Genomic DNA, 18,741 nt, shown 5'->3' with positions numbered 1-18,741 from the left:
ATTTACATAGATATATAGTACAGACATATATGTATAAATAACTTAACAATTAAACAAATCAATAAATATATAATAGGTGTAGTACAAAGGTGCATAAATGGACGCATCCACTCTATCCATTCATCCATCTATCTATCTATCGAAGCTGGGCATCTGGACACGTGGCGGCGTGTAACCCTCGGGATATGGCACCAGCTGATTGTTGAGCACTCGAGCATTGCGCCAGGTCTTCACCTTATCCTCAGCGGTGTCCGGCACACGCACACCTTCGATCAAAGTCACCGCCGGTCCATCGACAACGCTGTGCGTGCTCTGGCCAATCGGATTGCGATGTGGATTGTGTGCCGCATGTGAACTCTGCTGTTGCACTGGTCGTCTAGTGGGCGTGGCGGAGGGTGTCACTACTCCAGCACTGGCTGTGACCACCACCGAGTGTGGCATGTAGGTGACAAACTTGGATTTCTGTGGCAGCACATTGTAGTTGTGCTTGGTGATCAGATTCTGGGGCGGACGTGCGCGATAGCTGGCTCCATTGCCTGGATAGGCACGTGTGTCTCTGTTGTAGTATTCCACGGGCTCGGAGGCAGCGTACTCCATGTCACTGGGGAAGCTGAGCGGAGTGCTCTGTGCCTGGCGCAACACACGAGGCTGAGTTTCGACTGCATCGGCATAGGAGTAAGGCTGCCATTGACGATCAACGCCAAAGGAGAAGTTGTTGTTGTTGCGCGCCGTTGGCTGTGCCTGGAAGTAAACTGGTTGCCAGGCCGCAGCTCCACCAAGCTGACGACCGCGACGCGAGCTGCTGTCGAGTGCCTGTTGCTCCAGCACTTTGCTCTGCGCCTTGGCCAACTGCAGTTGTATGAACTTGGCCTGTCGCTGCTCAGCCTCAGCCTTGCGCTGGCGATAATCCTGTTGCTGCTGGGCCAGTTCGCTCTGCTTCAGCAACGCTGGCGTATGCTCAAAGCTCAGCTGTCTGCCTGCAACTTGTGAGTTGCTCTTGGCTCTTGGCAACACAGGTCGCTTGACATCGGAGCTGCGCACAAAGAACGATCCGGCTGCCTCCTCGGCACGTGCCTTGCGACTGTTCTTGCCCACCAATATCTCCACATCTTCGCCTTGACTCGACTTCACGTTCACCACACGCACCTTGGAGGGATCAAGATTGCGGCCAAAACGCAGCTCGGTGCGTATCAACGCGGGTTTGCCGGTCACGCTGCTGATGCTGCCGCTGCCAAGTTCAGTGCTAGCGTGTGCCACGCCCACGCAAGTGAGGGCGATGCACGCAATTAGTGTTATGACACTCATACGCCCCGTTGCCGTTGCCATTTGCGCTGTTGCCTTTGAAGTCGTTGCCATCTTTTACAGTGCGTGCGCTGTGAAATTATACATAAAATTGTAGCACATTAGTGAAAAGTTAATTGGGCATAAATCTTTTCATTGTTATCAAATTTACTGCAGATCTGCATATGAACTTTACGCTGATTGTGTTGAATAGTATTACGACAGCTCAACTGAAGCATATATGTTATTGTGTTCAATTAAAATAAATGCAAAAGAAAGCCTACATTTCTTCCAATTAAATTGTGTTATGCAAAGTAAGCAATTATTTTGAATATTACTTGAAGAAGTCATGAATATTTATATGGCATTGAAATAAATATAACATTAACATGAATATTAAAAAGAGTTCACTGCACCAAAATCTGTCCGATATGAAGAGTTCAATGTGGAACCAGTACTCATTAAATACCATTAACTATATTAATGTTGTAGTTTTGCCAAGTAAACATAAGATTTATCCGCAGATAATGCGATTTGTTTGTTTTGTTTTCACGCTGGTTAATTAGCCTCGCTGCGTCCCATTCGCATTCGCATTTTGTGGCATTTCTCAACACCTCGTTGAATATTTGCCGGTTGTACTGGTCTTAATTCAATTATTGACAGTCAGTCAAGCAGTCAATCTGCTTCACTGAATGCATCTTTGGCTGACTGTTGTTCGATTATTTTGTTGTTGTTGTTGTTCGTTGTGTTTATTAGTTTTATTTTATTGCATTTGCGTGTCCGTGTCGATGTGCTGGGCTCAGAAAGCGAAACAGCGATTAAAAATTGCAATGCTTAACTTTCGTTTGCCGCTGATTTTGTTGTTGCCGCTGTTTTATGTAGTTAGTTTGGCATGAGGAAATCGTCGGTTGCCGGTAAACAGCATTTTGCACAGTAAGCGAACAGGCACGACATGGCGACAAACTCCTGACAGTTGGCGCATTAAATTGCATTGGCCACGCCTTCTTTGAGAGTTGTGCCAACTACAACTAAAGAAATCAAACCTTTCTTGACACTGCCACAAAGTCAATGTCTTGCTCAAGATTATTGACTTTTCTTGCCTACAACTACTAAACGAAAGTCAAGCAAATAATTGCAAATTTGTAGAAATTTTAGAAAATTTTAGACTATGCTGTTATATTAGAGTTTGAAACTATAAGTAGTCACAAATGTAAATATAATTTTTAAATTGTGAATTGCACAAGACTAAAACAAAGTAGTAATTTCTTTGCCTGATTCGTAATTTTCAATTTTATGGAATTATTTGCAATTCTCAAAATATATTTAAATAAATACTAAACAAATGCAGAATATCTACCTGCTTGACCTCACTAAATTATGATTGCATGAAATCATAAATCATAAATACTTTTTATTACAAATTTTCTTTTGTAGTATAATTTTCACTCTGCAGGCTAAAAATTTAATTAAAAAGAAGGCACTTCAAAAATTAGGCTAATATATCTATTGATTTCAATTTTAACAATTTGCAAATTTCTTGGCAAGTAGCATTATAAATATGAAAGACAAAACAAATTTAAAAACTGTTTTTATACTCAATTATTTGAAAATGGAATAAACAAATATGTATGATATTAATAAAGTAAAAATGTGTAAACCTTTCCGGCAAATACTATTAGAATTGGAATTATAATTGGAATTATAATCATTATAATAATTAAATTCTGCAATCAAAAAAATCACTTCTTTTGCATACTCCATAGTTGATAAAATATATCAATTTATAATCATCAAAATAAAATAGAAATGCCTATATTATTTATATGCCTTTCTGGCAAATACATTTATGGAAATTATTGTTGTCGCAATACCCATAAAATGTTCATTCACGCATTGGATGACTAGCTTTTTCCTAATCTAATCATCAGCTCGTTCATAAATACTGAAATTTGATTGCTCACATAAAATTCGAATGCATTTACTTAGTCAAAACACTGCCAACATGAATGGCTGCCAATTGCTCACACTTTACACCCGCAAACAGCAGCAACTCAAATGACCAGGTATAAATCCAACTGATCTGTGATGATAATGATGCTGGCTGCAGGGCGCAACCTCACCTGTCAATTGTAATAAGAGTTTAAGTGTTCGTCTAGTCAGAGTTTGAAGTTGAAATTGATGCTGCATTTATCGCAATTTGTGAGTGCGATCAATTTGTGCATAGCCCATTGATTGGCTGCATAATTGGGATGGGGGCTGAATGAACTAAGATATTACGCATACGCCGCGATGTACACGAGCCACTAATGAGTGAAAATTTGCTAAACAAAATGAGAAAAACAATTAAGCGAATTGTGGATTGTGAATTGCAATTTCAATAAATGCGCACGGCAAAGTTCACGGCACCACCACGACTCGACGACTCAACGACTCGACGAGGCGCCAACTCAACTCTTTGACGGAGCTTAACTGGGTAACCACCACACTAAACCACACTATACTAGCCACACATTGATGGTGCCCGTGCTCGTGGCCCATACTATGAGCTCTGAGCTCAAAACTGGGAACTTTGCTGTGGACTTTCACTTTCGACTCGACTCGACTCGACTGAGTGCGCTGCGCTCCCAGATGAACTCGCTACTGCTCGCTGTCGGTTGTTATTGTTAGTGTTGTTGTTGTTGTTATGAAATCGTCGCAATCATCGCGCACTGTAACAACAAAAACAAGTTTTACTTTTTGCACAGCAACAACAAAAAAGAAGTCAACGCTTGGTATTGAGCGCTTGCTCTCTTTTTTCTTACTATAGCCTTTCGTGTGCTGGCCAGCGTTTTTAGGCCGCTGGCCGCTAGCAACAGTAACAACAGCAACACTAACAATGCCAGTAACAGCAACAACAACAGCGCAAGCGTCAACGTCGGCAGCACTTCACACGGCTTCAATGTCACGGCGCAGCTGCAGCCGCTGCCAGCGTCGCAGTCGACGTCGCTGTCAGCTGGTGTTTGCTTTGAGGCATCTGCGTTGCGTCTTCGTAGCGTCAGTTTATGTGCGGTGTTTTTTTTTTATATGTCTTCTTTTTTTGGTCACTTTTGTTCAATGAAAATTACATCATTTCAAGTTTGGAGTGAAGCGGGACAGGAAATGCGACTGAAGCATTTATCTGCGACGAGTCGCTTGGCCAAAAAAAGAAACAAAAAGTGTTATAAAAAGAAATACAACAACAAAGAGCGCTGCTGGATTGTTAAGTACTTAAATGTGTTGCAAGCCAAACTGCAATTATTATTATGTATTGTATGTGCAATTTGTTTGAAATGTTAACTGTTGATTGTTTTTTGTGTAGTTTGTGTTTTTGACCAACTAACATGATCTCTGAGCTGGAGTCATTTGCATAGACGCATTAACGTGACAGACCGCGCACATTTAATGATGGGCTTTCTCAGCGAAGGCGTGCCATTTGCCATTAATTGGGTATTACGTTAATGGCATTAGCCAGCCATCCAGCCAGCCAGCCGGTAATTGAGCGCAATTGCGGCCAACTCTGCGATACCAATCACTGACCTGTTCATTGACTTCAAACTCTGTTCAGTTCAATTCAATTTGAGTTGAGTTGAGTTCGGTTCAACTTCTGACTGGGGTGAAACTCTCACTTTTATTGCATCAATGGCTTCTAGGGAGCGGTGTGTGAAGCGGCCCTTGTCAGCGTGTCAAATCAAATCAACTCCCTTTTTGGCAACGTTGTGCGCATTTTCAAGTGATCTGGCAACAATGAATGCATTAAAATTACGTATACGCCCCGTATTTATGCATTATGCGTGGTGTGGCATTTAATGCATTTAAATCAAAACTGTTTTGTTTTAATGTCATTGGTAGTCCAATCGAACGATCGTTGATCGCGCCTTTCATTTCATTTAGCTGTTATCAGTGATTGTTGTAATATTTGTGTGGTTGCTCTTGTTGTTGTAGTTGTTGTTGTTGTTATTATTATTTGTTATTGTAAAGTTGTTTTGCTGCCATGTGCAAAATGCAAATGTATTTGTGCGGTTAATGTAATTTTCTGTTGCCGGCGTTGTATTAATTTCACTTTTACTTTTTTTATGATTAACATTTCCCACCCAAAAGTGAGAAACTTTACATGATTTTTTTTTATTTTTTTGTTTTTGTGTAATTTTTTTCACTTATAAATATTTGTACTTTGCGTTGTTGTTGCCTCGGCAATGAAATGTGAAATTTCAAAGATCGTAAAGTTTAAAGATGCTGAGGGCCTCCGACTGGCGACTGTCCATTTCTTAAAATTTTAATGCCTTTTTTTTGTCTTCGTTTTACTTACAAAGTTTTTATTATTTTGTTTTGTTTTTTATTTGTCTGTAGTTTTAATTTTTTTTGCTAGCATCTCTTTAATTACACATGCTGGTTACTCATCACTCTATGGCACTTTTCGTCTTAGGATGAACAGCCTGTCTCCAACGTCCATTCACCGACCAAAGTTTGTTTTGACTGTGGCTTGGCTTAGGCATGGGTTTTTTCTTTATTTTATTTTAATTTTGCGCCCAAGTGTCGCAACTGAAAGTAAAACTCTTTTTACTTTCCGACACACACACACACACACATTAAGTATCCGTCAAAGTCAAAGGTTCGTGGGTTTTTGATGAATATTGCCTGACACCCAAAAGTACACAAAAGTATCTACTAGACCCACGCACAAAATTGCGTCAAGTTGTTTGTAAGCCCTTTCTCAATTTCAAAGCACACTCAACGTGTGAAACGGGGAAATCAAAATAAATCAATTGTCATGGAAACCCAAAACTGCATTTAACGATCCCCAGTAGCTGTGTTTTTAAGTTAACTACTCACTCATTATGTTAAATGGGGAGAGAAAGAGAGCGAGAGAGACGCAAGAGAGATGAAATAACATTCGCAAAATAGCAACTCACATTTAATTTAGACGCTCGAAAATTGGTATCTCTGATGTTAACTAGTCCCAAAATGTGCTTAGTACTCCTCGTGTGCGGCTTTTGAAATGTATTTTGTATCTTTGTATCTTGTATCTCTGCCAGCGAACAGACGAAATGTGCGACAGATCGCAACGCGAACCGAAATACAACTGAACGCAAATGAAAAACTTTTGCTAGCAAGTAAAAAAGCATCGAGCTGGAAAACGGCGGCAGCAAAAATACAACAAAAAAAAAAAAAGTAAAAATTATTATGCATACAAATATACAAACATATGTGCATACTCTGTAGCAAAGTATGTGTGTTTGGAGGCCGAAGCGGCGGCAGCAGCAGAAGGTAAACCCGATGTTGGCAACGGTAATACAACAACAACAACAAAACGCACACACACACAACGACAGCAGCCGCAGTCGCAGCGACGTCAGCGTCAGCGTAGACTGCGACTGCGGCAACAGCTGGCCAAAGAGTCGAAGACTCAAACTGAGACCCAGACCGAGTTGTGAAGCTTGAGTTTAACACACACTCACACACACACATGCGCACACAAATGGGTAAATGAGGAATGGAAAAAAAAATAAAAGTGGGGCGCAGGCAGCGTGCAAGCGGCGGTGCGGGGGCAGTGACTAAACGCCAAGCCAAAGCATGCCAAAAAAGTAAAATACGCGTCCAAAATGAGCGAACAATTGCGCAATTGCGACAGCAAAAGCAACAACAACAACAACAGCAACACCAAATAACATCACTAACAACAAGAGCAAATTCAGAGTTGAGATTTTTATACACATTTCTTTTAGTCGTTGGCAATCCGAATCCGAAGCGACGGTGTTTGTCTCGCATCGGCGAATGCAAGTGATTGCTGTGATTTGCTAACCGTGATTTAGCCGTGATTTATTATCGTGACGAATAAACACACACACACACGCATTTATAGCATCCATCAAATGTCGAAAAAGATGCTATAATAATTAATGCACTGCATTTTCCTGATAAGCTCCAAAGTTTAATGCCCATCAAATTACGCTTAATATTGATATTGTTTTCTTTCACAAGAAATGAGCAGCTTAATGGCAACCTTGTAGTTTATTTTGTACTAAACACCTCTTCACCACATTTTCCAAATAAGTCATAAAACATTTGACGAAGAGCTTCACAACAACTTTCAGATAAATCTAAAATTAACCACTTAAAATAACTTTTGCTTTTATTAAACATGACAGCTTCGCTAGTCATAAATTTTCATTTTCATTTTTTTCTTAGCTTTTTGCCATTGTCATAAAAAACATATACTTGTATTTTATAGTTTAAGTAAATTGTTTATAAATTTACGAGTGTAGTATTAGCTTTCGGGCGGGCTATGGGAAAAAGTTTAATCAACAAAGTTTGTATTTGGCTAATGCGCAACACACTTATGCGTAGAAAAGAAAAGCGCAAATGATGCGACGAGGTATCAACTGTTACGTCAATATAGTAAGTTGATAAGAATTGGCCATTAAATCGAACTGCGTGTGCAACATAATTAATAGCTTTCGATGCGGCGGCTAATACGGGTTTCCTTTCGGTTTCACTAATAGACTAACAGCTGGGAACTTATCGAGTAAGTTGATTAGTTTGCTCGCTTCGATAGTTTGGGATTGACAAATCATCATTTGACAGCCCCAACATACTATACCTTAGTATTGATGCTAAAGAGCCGTCAATCCAATCTCCTTCCTGCCTACGAAGTGATTTCCCCCCCTAGACCTCCCTTGGCGTCTTGTGTTGCACGGTTCGTCGGCTTCAGATGCATGCCGACTGATAGCGGGCAGAAAAAATAATTGCCATGTGCCGCGGTGGTTAACGAAAGTGGCCAGAAGTAGGTGTGTTCCAATGAGCTGTGTACCTTGTTTAAGATGCTGAGATACAGATACAAATCCAAGGCAGTCGCGTCACAAATAAACACACTCCACACATACACACACACACACAAACGCACATCAGACACTTAGCTCAACTTTTTATTAGCAATTTTCGCAATTTTCATAGCATTTTTTTTTTATTTTTTGTGGTTGGTGTGTCGTTTATTTGTTGGTGCGGCTCTTGAATGAATAGCTCTTTTTTAATTAACAAAAATTTCACTTTTTTTTTTTTGGTTAGATTTAATATAAATTAGAATGCGAGGCGGATGGATGTACATTATGTAGCGCTTAAACAACAATTACTTTACTTAGGCATCGTAGATTTGCAGTTTATCGTTGGTGGTCTGGGGCATCGGTTGACCTGCGGTTAGCTTCGAGGGATTCATGTTCATATATGAGTACGGATCTCGTACCATGGACACACCTTTCATGCCCAAACGCATGCAAGTGAATTTATACTCAAAGATCTGATAGAAAACCATCTTGAAGACCAGCGATATGCACAAGTTGAGGCTGTTTTCCATTTCGATAATTTGTATATTCGAGAGACGCAAACAGCTGAATATGGGAACCGGCAGAACTAGCGGAGTGCAAAAGTCGGGCATATTTTGCGCGGGGGAAATGCCAAAACTGGCCAAAGTCCGATCGTTCCAGTCGATAAAGAATCGTACATCGAATTCCCGCCATTCGTACTGAATTTTAATGCACACGGTCTGCTTCATGCTACCGAATCCAATGCCCAAGCAGCAGCGACAAACGTAATCTTCGCAAGAACACGGCGTTCCCAGACTGGGAAGTCGGACGATATTATCGTTAATATTTTGGCCACTTGTTGATCCCGCTGAACGCAGTTGCATATCTCTGTAGAGTCTGGGGTCCATTTCCCGTCCAGTTTCAGGATTGTAGAGCACAATCAGGGGTTCTGGCTGCCAGTAATACTCTGCGTATACGCAATGTAGTAGTAAAATAACGAGAAGCAGTCCAAGGTAATCCATAGTGTTGACTGTTTATGTAGGTGTCCAGTTGGAGGCTGTTCTAGTGCGGCACTTTGGGTTTTTCCGTAGTCCGTGAATACGTGTTTTCCCCCACAATTGTCCAAACAGAGTGTGCACTTTGTTTGGCCCCAATTTCGTTACATTTACGATGTTCTCGACTTGTTGTTTTTAGTGCAGTCAGATAAATGGTGTGGAAAATGCTTACTATTAGTCGGAATTAGTTAAGCTTTTCGAATATTATGGCATAATTGTCAAGCTGGGCGACAAAAATGTGTCAATGCTAGATGTCCACAATAGATTATGCGGCTAATTAATGAGTAGTTCTCGCCGGAATGCGATAAGACTTGTCTTGGCTTACGAGTTGTTTTCCCATTTTAACGATATTGTTGTTACGTCTTGCGGACAAATGCAAATGTAACTAAATTGCACACTTTGCGCACACTTTGAAAAAATGTGTCAAAATTACATGTGATGCTCAATTTACGCAAACCAATGCTAGGTAACACAAACACAAACAACAACGACAACAACAACAACAAACAAACAAACAAAAGATATTGTCATCGACATCGCAATCCGTAACGGACGATGCTTTCAAAAAGTCTCTGACAATTGTGTTGCCGTAAAAGGCTTTTAAACTCATATTTGGTCTTTCTTTTATTGTACTCTGCACTCACCATTAACAAACACAAATAATACCAACAATAACATTATGAACAAACAAACAACAACAACAAGTGCAATAAAAGAAACAGTCTGTATTTTCCCCCCAATCATTTGAAGATTTGTATTTCACAACTTTTATAAGCTCCGGCGGAAATCGAACTGTTTCAGCAGTTACTCATCTTTGTCTTCGTTCAATTGACAAACAATCTTTCGTATACAGCGACCTTGTATTCGTTCAAAGCCACTAAAAAAATACGGCTGGAAAATGTATAATTTTATGGGCCTCATGCATATCTACATTAATGCATAGAGATGCGGGACAACTTTACCCTCAAGGTTAAAGGTGTCACATCACATGAACGGGAATTTGAAATATGGCAAGTCAAGAACCTCTTCAAAATATTAATAAATATGCCTTATAGATATCAAATTTTTTACTAAAGGTCACGAACTCTATTTAGGACATATATCTATTTTTAATTATTCACCTTAAAAAAACTTTATTTACTTTATCTATCTATTTATTATTTTTACCTAAGCCTTGGATCTAGGTCAGTTGGTTATCTATTCTTTATTCAAAATTTAACTGTCATTTTCTAATGAAAAAACCCTTTTTCATTTTTAAGTAACTCCACACTAAACTGCTCCACACCTAACAGAATAGTGCTGTTATGTGAGGAGTACCTCCCAGCACTGTTAACAAGTCTACATGCGACTTAAAAACGAATGCCTGCTATTTGCAAATTATTTATTTAGACATCATTTCAGTGTAGTAGTATTATTTAAAGCCAAGTATTTGCAAATTATTTATTTAGACATCATTTCAGTGTAGTAGTATTATTTAAAGCCAAGTATTTCCATAAATAAAAACAACTCTATTTTATAAAAAATGTAGCAGTTAAATCGTTCCCTAGGAAAACTCAAAGCGGCACAAGAAATAACGACTTGTCCAAGGCAATGCAAATGCTGTTAATAACAGTATACCAAATGTATACTTTACGTGACTGTTAAGCAATCAGCTGACCATTTCTGTCCGTCCAACGTAGCAAAAAATACCAGAACAGAACATAATAAATACTAAACCAACGCAGCAAATTTTGTTGTGTCCCGCAGCAGCGAAGATGTTAAATCTCGGTTAAAAATCGACGTAAACAATAGAATTAAAGCGCGATCGAACCAATAATCAAAGCAATCGTAACACCATCACTAATCTCATAATGGGCGATTTTTTCAAGTCGCTGAATTTCAACTATTTCAACAACACCACATACAGCAGCAGCGTAGGCGATGACGGTGGAAGCGGGGGAGGCGGAGCTAGTGCAAGTGGAACCACCATCAATAGTGGCAGTCTGGACAATGATTACGTTGGCCAATTCGTGGAAATTGCTGGCCAAAGGCTTCGAACAAAATGTGTGATAGCTGAAGGTATTAAATACGCATACAGATTGCTTTTATAATTAACCCTTTTTGCAAGGGCATAAAAATCAATAGGAAGTGGAGTTCACAAAGAAAAACGAGCTCAAAAGACAAACCAAAGACCAAAAAAAAAAATAATGTGTGAAAACTTTTTGCAGTCTCATAATCGACGTCGACTTCGGCTGCGACAGCGACTGTGACAACTCTTTGTTTACGCTTTCTGATTTTCACATTGCAACACACACAGAATGGAAAAACTTGTTGCTTTGTGTTAATGAGCATGAGATCTCGCTACATTTGTATTGGTGTTGCAAGTTCTGCTTGAAGTTCAAACGTGCTTTTGCTGCCATTCTCTTCTTTGACCCATGAGTCATGCTTTTTGTGCTCAACTCACAAACACACACACTCTCTTACTTACACATACATGCGAGTTCAAATTTGGTTTACAGTGAACACTCTCTTGGCTGGACATTCAAAGTTGAGCGCCTTTCGTTTGTTTAAGACTATTATCCAAGCAAAAATATAATCCATGAGAAGTGTCCGGCTAATGAAGTGTTCCGCTTAATGCAGCTGTTCACTAAGTCAGTTTTTTACTGTATATTTTTATGAGAGAGTGAAACATACAGTATAATTATACAAATTACTAAACGCCCCCTCTTATCAGTGCTTTGTGGTTATCAATGCTTACAACCCTCTTTTCCGTTTTGCTTCCAGGCGGCTATGCGTTTGTGTACGTTGCACAAGATGTGAAAAATGGCACAGAATACGCCCTCAAGCGTTTGATCGGCGCCGATCAGCAAGCTTGCCAGGCCATCAACAACGAGATAAACGTGCACAGACAACTGTCGGGTCATGGCAATATCGTGACATTTGTCGGCTCCAATTGCATAGCGCCAAGTGCCCATCAGGGTGCGCAATTCTTGCTGCTCACCGAACTTTGCAAGGGTAAGAAAACATAAAAAAGCTGTTATCTTTTCTATAAGCTGATTGCATTTTTGCTTTGCAGGCGGCTCGCTAGTGGACTGCTTCCGTGTGGATAATGCGCCGCTCGATCCGCCCGTCATTCTGCGCATCTTTTATCAAATGACACGCGCCGTTGCCCACATGCACACCCAGACGCCTCCAATAGCACATCGTGACATTAAGGTGAGGGACGGACTGACTAAACTATCAACGTGCAGTCCAAACTGTATTCAACACAACTTACTGTATATAATCTTATTGCGCAAGATTAGGATGCAGTAAGAGTAATTTTTATAATAATGCTGAGATGGCGAATTTACGAATCAAGCTAGCTAGTATTATATTAAGGTGTTAATTGCTGCTAATCATAATTCTTTATTTTCCAATTGGCAGATTGAAAACTTCCTCATTGGCAATGACAAACAAATCAAGCTCTGCGACTTTGGCTCCGCCACCAAGGAGCTGCTTTCGCCCACCTTCGAGTGGAGTGCCCAGCAACGTAATATGCTTGAGGATCAGCTAAATACAGTGACAACTCCCATGTATCGTGCACCCGAAATGCTAGACACCTGGTCGAACTATCCCATCGGACCCAAGGCGGATGTTTGGGCTTTAGGATGCATACTGTATTTCCTTTGCTATCAGAAACATCCTTATGAGGATGGTGGCAAGCTACGCATCATTAATGCCAACTACATGCTGCCACCAGAGCAGCGATATCATTGCTTTCGCGAGATAATCAAGGGATGCTTTAAGGTGAATCCCGAGGAACGCTTTGACATTTCCATGGTGCTGGAGAGATTAGCCGCCATTGCAGAGACACACAACTGGTCGCTCAAGGGTCCGTTGGACTTAAGGGGCATTCCGATTGGCACATCGCCAACGGAGAGTCCATCACGTTCGCAACCGGAAATAAGTCGCTCTGAGTTCTACACTGACAATCCAAATGGCACTGCAATGCCGCCACCACAAGCTGCTGCAGGTGCTGCTGCTGCTGCCAGTCATGGCAATGGCAGCTTGTTGTCCTCGCTACGCGGCGGCGCCGGCACACTGTTCAAGAACCTTAAAGACACCTCGACCAAGGTTATGCAAACTATGCAGCAGTCAATTGCACGCAACGATCTGGATATAAGTCACATCACATCACGCATTCTGGTTATGCCGTGTCCCTCGGATGGCTTTGAGTCCACCTACAAGACCAACAACATTGAGGACGTACGTCTCTCGTTGGAGAGCCGTTTTGCCCCGCAAAAGATAAGCATTTACAATTTTGGAGCAAGGACTGTGCCGCGTCTGCCGCCTCCAGTGCGTACTGTGGAAGCGGGCAGCGTTTATGGTTGTCCACAGGCACATGCACCCAATCTGCAGGTGAGTGTGTATCCAGATTTATGTGATCTTACAACCATTATAATCCCATTTATATTGTAGGGTCTCTTCACTGTTTCGGCGGACATGTACAATTTCCTTAATGCTGATCCGAAGTCCGTTGTCATTGTGCAAACCGGCGACTCAGGTGGCTGTACAGCTGCCACTGTGATTTGTGCACTACTAATGTACGCTGGATTGCTGCACGAACCCGAGGATGCTGTACAAGTGTTTGCCGTTAAGCGGCATACGATCAATTTGCGCCCATCGGAGTTTCGTTATCTCTATTACTTTGGAGACATACTGCGTCCGACGCCATTGCTGCCGCACTACAAGAACTTCAATCTGGTTTCGCTGAGTTGCCAGCCTGTGCCGCGCATGACAAAGGCTCGCGATGGTTGTCGCATTTACATGGAAATCTACTGCAACGAAAAACTAATGCTCAGCACCTTGCAGGACTACGAGAAAATGCGGTACGTTTATGCCTCTAGTAATTTGTAATTTCAGTTCTTTAATTTCCTTGCTTTGCTCACAGATTACATCTAGCGGGTCCCGGCAAAATCGTGTTGCCCATCAATTTAACTGTCTGTGGTGACTTGACTGTCGTTTTGTATCATGCACGAAATGCTTTGAAGGGCATGGTGCGTCCGCAGGGCTTGAAGATTTGCCAATTTCAAATCAACACTGGTTTCGTGCCAGAGCCCGAAACACTGATTACTTTCAATGGTACTGATCTAGACGATTTGCCCGACCCAGAGCAGGTGCCGCCCAACTTCTGTGTGTCGCTATCGTTGAGCGTGACCGAGTCAGAGACACCGCCTAGCCATAAGCCACCATGGCTGCCTGCCAAGGCCAAACGAGCTGCTCAAAATCTCTTTGGCTCGGATTTGGAGTATGCCGAGATGCTCGATAACTTTGGTAAGTGATTGCAATTGTTAATATTGTCAATTCAATTAATTGGGATTTATTTTAGTCACCAAACCAAATTCACGTTCCTCACCGCCGGCATCGATTCGCAAATCGGAACGCTCTGGTTCGCCGTTGGTTTTACCCGATGTCACTGAAATTGCTCACGATGCGCCCACAGCAATGCCAGAGCCATCGCCACCCATCGATTTGCTCAATTTGAATCAGCAGCCAAGCGGAAGCCAAGCTGCATCTGCTGCTGCCAATCCTTTGGCAAGCGCAATGCCTAGCTCAGACGCTAGTTTCGATTTGTTAGGCGCGTTTGGTGATGATGACTCCACGGGCATTGGATCGGCACCCATTCCAGATGTGTTGCCCCCGCCACAAGCAGCAGCGGCACAACAACCCAAAATTAACACCGATCTCTTTGACATCTTTGGATCAATTGATCAAAACACCGGCATTGGCACTCCCAACTTGAAGCCCACCACGACCACAAATCTACCGCCCTTCGTTGGGTCCGTGCCGACTTTTGTGACCACGCCCGCAGCACCCAGAAAGGAGCCATCGCCAACGCAACCGCCGAAACCATTAGATCCATTTGCTGACATCGCCAATTTGGCATCAGATCTGAACATTAACTTCAATCGTAGCACACTAGGCCCCAAATCGACGAGCACCACTCCCGTTGGACACAGTCCACAGACTACGCAGTTTTCCAGCCCCACGCACATACCAGTGCCAAATCAACCCCAGGCACAGCCAAGACCCCAGTCGCAGCCACAACCGGCATTTGCCAAGCCACAGCCGCAACCTCAGCCACAACCACAGGCAACACCACAATCACGTCCGGACTACAGTCGCATGCATTTCGATGCGTCGAAGCCAGGACAGCAGGCAGGTGGTGTCGGAGGTGGAGCCAAGAGTTCAGATATCTTTGCGGATATACTGGGACAACAAGGATACTCCTTTGGCAGTAAAATGAATCAGGGACCTCGATCCATCAACGAAATGCGCAAGGAAGAGCTGGTTAGGGATATGGATCCTAAGAAAGTGCGCATCATGGAATGGGTAAGTTCTCTTTAATCTAAAGCCAGTTCATCAATTGATCAGCTCTTTGTTTCCGCAGACCGATGGCAAGAAGAACAACATACGCGCCTTGCTGTGCTCCATGCATACGGTGTTGTGGGAGAATGCCAAATGGCAGAAATGTGAAATGTCAACCATGGTTACGCCGGCTGAGGTTAAGAAGGCCTATCGACGGGCGTGTCTTGCCGTGCATCCAGATAAGGTTTGTCTATAAATAGCACTAACTAATGATATTCTTTGGCTTATGAATTTCGTTTAATTTTGCAGCATAATGGAACCGAGCACGAGGAAATCGCCAAACTTATATTTATGGAACTAAATAACGCTTGGACGGATTTCGAGAATGATGCCACACAGCAAAATATGTTCAATGCTTAATTCTATCTATATATACATACCCATGTATATACATACTTAGTTTTAACTATCCTTCTATTAGCTGAAAATAGTGTAAAGCCATCTAAGAGTGTAAGCTTTAATGTGTAAAGTGAAAGTATTTGTGTATGCTGCGTTCGCCCGTTTTGCAAGACGGCAATAAGCGTACACATTTTAGTTAGCCCAAAATGAACCCGATTTGAAATTCTAAAATATTTATGGACAATTTACTTAATTTTGTAATTAAAGCCCAGCCGCCCAACATTCCCAAAAATGCACAAAAAAACATCTTATCTATTTGCTGTGCATTCAATTAAAACGGGTATTCAAACTATATATTTATTAAGAGTATTCGCAATGAAAACTTTCAAAAACAGTTTCAAGAATGTGCTCTAGTTATTTTCTTTTGTTCATCTCAACTATTTGATATACTCAATAGACAACAAATAAAAGATCAATTAAAATTGGCGTTAGATACAAATATGACCTGGTCCCAACCCAATATGTGATTATGATACACGCCTATGCAAAACAATGAAAGAAAACTGAATAAGTTTATATAAATAAAAGTTATATACTATATATACCATATAAAGAACTACTATTTGTAAATGATTAAGTGTGTGTGTGTATGGTATGACCAATCAAAACTACAAAATAGGATTATGAACGCTTTCATTTAATGTTACTTTAAAAGTTCCCTAATTTCAGCATTTACAATCGATTCACACACATACTCAGATAAATGAAATAAATTCTCTATGCGTTTCCAGGCGAAATGAAACTGTTAGCAAACGAAATTCTTTTCTTACTCGGGATAGCAAATTTGGCCTTTTACTTTGCGGCCAGCCACGAAAACGGAAGTGATATTGCGATCGTCGCCAGTATAAATGAATTTCTCCAACAGCTCATCCACCGTAAGCGAACGATGAGGTTTCTCCAATATGCTGACGTCCACCACGAGAGCATCGAAATCCTTGCCCACAGCAAAGTTGCCAGTGATGTGATCCAGAGTTAATGCCTTTGCTCCACCCAAAGTAGCCAAATAGAATGCCTGCTTATAGGACAATTGCTTGTAGTTTTTCTGCGGATTCTTGGCTGCTCCGGAACCTCGAATGTCCTGACTATTGAAGACATCAATGTGCTTAGATACATCTAAAGCACGAGACAAGGCATGCAATATGGACACGGAATTTCCACCAGAAACATCAGTGCCAAGACCCACAGTTACGCCAGCTTTAATCAAACGCTGCACATCGCAAAGACCAGAATTCAAATTGGTATTGGAGGCGGGACAATGAATTATGGATGTGCCACGGTCCCTAAGCAAAGCAATCTCCTCGTCCTCCAGATGTACTCCATGTGCCATGATCGTCTATGAAGCAAAAAAAAACATTAATATTGTTAAAGATTTATGGTGTTTAATTAAACCTTTTTTGGTCAGCAGTCCTGCTTCGTCGTAGGCGCCTGCATAGCTGATGCTGAAAATCTCCTTAACGAATTTGATTTCATCAAGATTCTCACTGATGTGGCTCTGTATATGTAGATCATGCTCTTTGGCAATGTCACCCAGTTTTCTCAGTAGTTCCTTGCTGCAACTGAGCGCAAATCGTGGGGTTATGGTGGGCAAAACCAGAGGACTGTTCAGTTTACGTAGCTCCGCAATGAAATTCTTGGTTCCCTCCACAGATTGCTCAGTTGTTTCACTGAATTATAAGAGAAGTGATTGTCTTAATTGATTAACAGTCATGCTTGAGGTACTCACACATAGAAGTCGGGACTGTTGCAATTGGAGCAGACTTTGCCTATCAGTGCCCGCTGACCTTGACGCACAGCTTCCCGAGCCAAGATCAGAGTGGATGCCAAGTCATTGGTGGCGAAATAGGAGGCCAACGTGGTGCCGCATCGTAGAGTTGCTTCCTAGATTGAGAGACAGTACAGTATCAAGTTATCAGCTGGTGCAATTAAGTGCTGTAAAGTGTGACTGAAAATGGGGTGGGGGCATTATCGGCAAGTTATTTATGTGTAGTTGTATGATGACATTTTGTTGATAAGCGAAATTGTAATAAACTTCTCCATAAGGTAACTCTTACCACAACGCCTTTGTAGATCTGCAGGGCAAACTTTTGATCCACATACTTAGCCTCAGTGGGAAAGGTATAGGTATTTAGCCAGTCGAGCAGTGGAACACTCATTCCCAATCCAATCTGGGCGTATTGTGGCGCATGAATGTGTCCATCACAGAAACCTGGACAGAGGAATTGAAATTCCGAGAGTTGCACTTGTTTCACAGTCTTGGGGTCCACGTTTTCATTAGCGGACAACCAGTTGTCATAATCGTTGCCCACACCAATTATCTTAAAAACAGATCGAGTAACTGGTTATCAATGTCATTCTTATCAATCTACAATGTTTGATCTATAGTGTTACCTTTCCATCTTGAACTGCCACGAAGCCTTGATCGAAGGATTCGAATTCATCAAACGATTTGGTGTGCAGAATTGTTCCACGGTAAACAACAACAGCAGCCATGATTAGTTATCAACGTGTTTTGTTGGCCCCACGGCGATCCGAAACGAAATGACCTGATAAACAAGTATTTAAATTGTTTGTTGTGGGCAACAACAGCACTATAGTTGTCTGGCAACGTCATTTGTCGACTTTGCTTGTGAATGGCAAAACATAGGCGGTTTAATCAATTCTAATTCAATGTAAATTCAATTATCATGAGTCAAGCGAAGCTTTGTAATATATTGAAGGTGATAATATGATGAACAGTTAATTGTATGTCAGTTAAGTTATACAATTCGCTACTAGGCATTGCAACGTTAACCAGTCAAAGT

The 18,741-nt window shown here is 41.6% G+C and overlaps 4 protein-coding genes across 5 annotated transcripts; 1 reads left to right on the top strand and 3 right to left on the bottom strand.

Moving 5' to 3' along the window:
* Window positions 1-13: 13 nt before the first annotated feature.
* Window positions 14-6,369, bottom strand: LOC132785461 (uncharacterized). Of its 2 annotated transcripts, none has more exons than XM_060791569.1 (2): window positions 6,210-6,369; window positions 14-1,373 (listed from the first exon to the last, which is right to left on the bottom strand). In XM_060791569.1, exon 2 carries the CDS (start codon window positions 1,354-1,356, stop codon window positions 133-135), a length of 1,224 nt encoding a protein of 407 aa, XP_060647552.1. In that variant the 5' UTR covers window positions 1,357-1,373; window positions 6,210-6,369; the 3' UTR covers window positions 14-132. The 2 variants fall into 2 exon arrangements, with proteins under 2 accessions (XP_060647552.1, XP_060647553.1); XM_060791570.1 differs by lacking the exon at window positions 6,210-6,369 and adding an exon at window positions 1,698-1,736.
* A 1,995-nt stretch (window positions 6,370-8,364) lies between these two features.
* LOC132786543 (uncharacterized) lies at window positions 8,365-9,260 on the bottom strand. The gene has a single exon (XM_060793091.1). It carries the CDS (start codon window positions 9,116-9,118, stop codon window positions 8,432-8,434), a length of 687 nt encoding a protein of 228 aa, XP_060649074.1. The 5' UTR covers window positions 9,119-9,260; the 3' UTR covers window positions 8,365-8,431.
* Window positions 9,261-10,747: 1,487 nt separating this feature from the next.
* On the top strand, window positions 10,748-16,463 carry LOC132787705 (cyclin-G-associated kinase). Its single transcript, XM_060794969.1, has 9 exons — window positions 10,748-11,209; window positions 11,915-12,145; window positions 12,207-12,346; window positions 12,557-13,531; window positions 13,592-14,001; window positions 14,064-14,446; window positions 14,502-15,505; window positions 15,564-15,725; window positions 15,791-16,463. The coding sequence occupies exons 1-9, from the start codon at window positions 11,002-11,004 to the stop codon at window positions 15,899-15,901; spliced, it is 3,624 nt and encodes a 1,207-aa protein (XP_060650952.1). The 5' UTR covers window positions 10,748-11,001; the 3' UTR covers window positions 15,902-16,463.
* Window positions 16,464-16,561: 98 nt separating this feature from the next.
* LOC132787707 (guanine deaminase) lies at window positions 16,562-18,497 on the bottom strand. Its single transcript, XM_060794972.1, is given in 4 exon segments — window positions 16,562-17,604; window positions 17,664-17,818; window positions 17,992-18,255; window positions 18,329-18,497. Coding segments are annotated over 4 exon segments (1,419 nt in total). The 5' UTR covers window positions 18,431-18,497; the 3' UTR covers window positions 16,562-16,706.
* Between the last annotated feature and the right edge of the window lie 244 nt (window positions 18,498-18,741).

Source organism: Drosophila nasuta, chromosome 2R, assembly GCF_023558535.2.
Source record: "Drosophila nasuta strain 15112-1781.00 chromosome 2R, ASM2355853v1, whole genome shotgun sequence".
Lineage (NCBI taxonomy): Eukaryota > Metazoa > Arthropoda > Insecta > Diptera > Drosophilidae > Drosophila > Drosophila nasuta.
This window is presented reverse-complemented; position numbering and strand designations above follow the sequence as displayed.

Bases quoted from the DNA above. Each gene is read 5' to 3' on its own strand.
- LOC132787705 (XM_060794969.1), top strand. From the start codon at position 11,002: ATGGGCGATTTTTTCAAGTCGCTGAATTTCAACTATTTCAACAACACC. The intron at 15,506-15,563 runs GTAAGTTCTCTT...TTGTTTCCGCAG, and splicing joins AAGTGCGCATCATGGAATGG to ACCGATGGCAAGAAGAACAA. The intron at 15,726-15,790 runs GTTTGTCTATAA...TTAATTTTGCAG, and splicing joins TTGCCGTGCATCCAGATAAG to CATAATGGAACCGAGCACGA.
- LOC132786543 (XM_060793091.1), bottom strand. From the start codon at position 9,118: ATGGATTACCTTGGACTGCTTCTCGTTATTTTACTACTACATTGCGTA.
- LOC132785461 (XM_060791569.1), bottom strand. From the start codon at position 1,356: ATGGCAACGACTTCAAAGGCAACAGCGCAAATGGCAACGGCAACGGGG.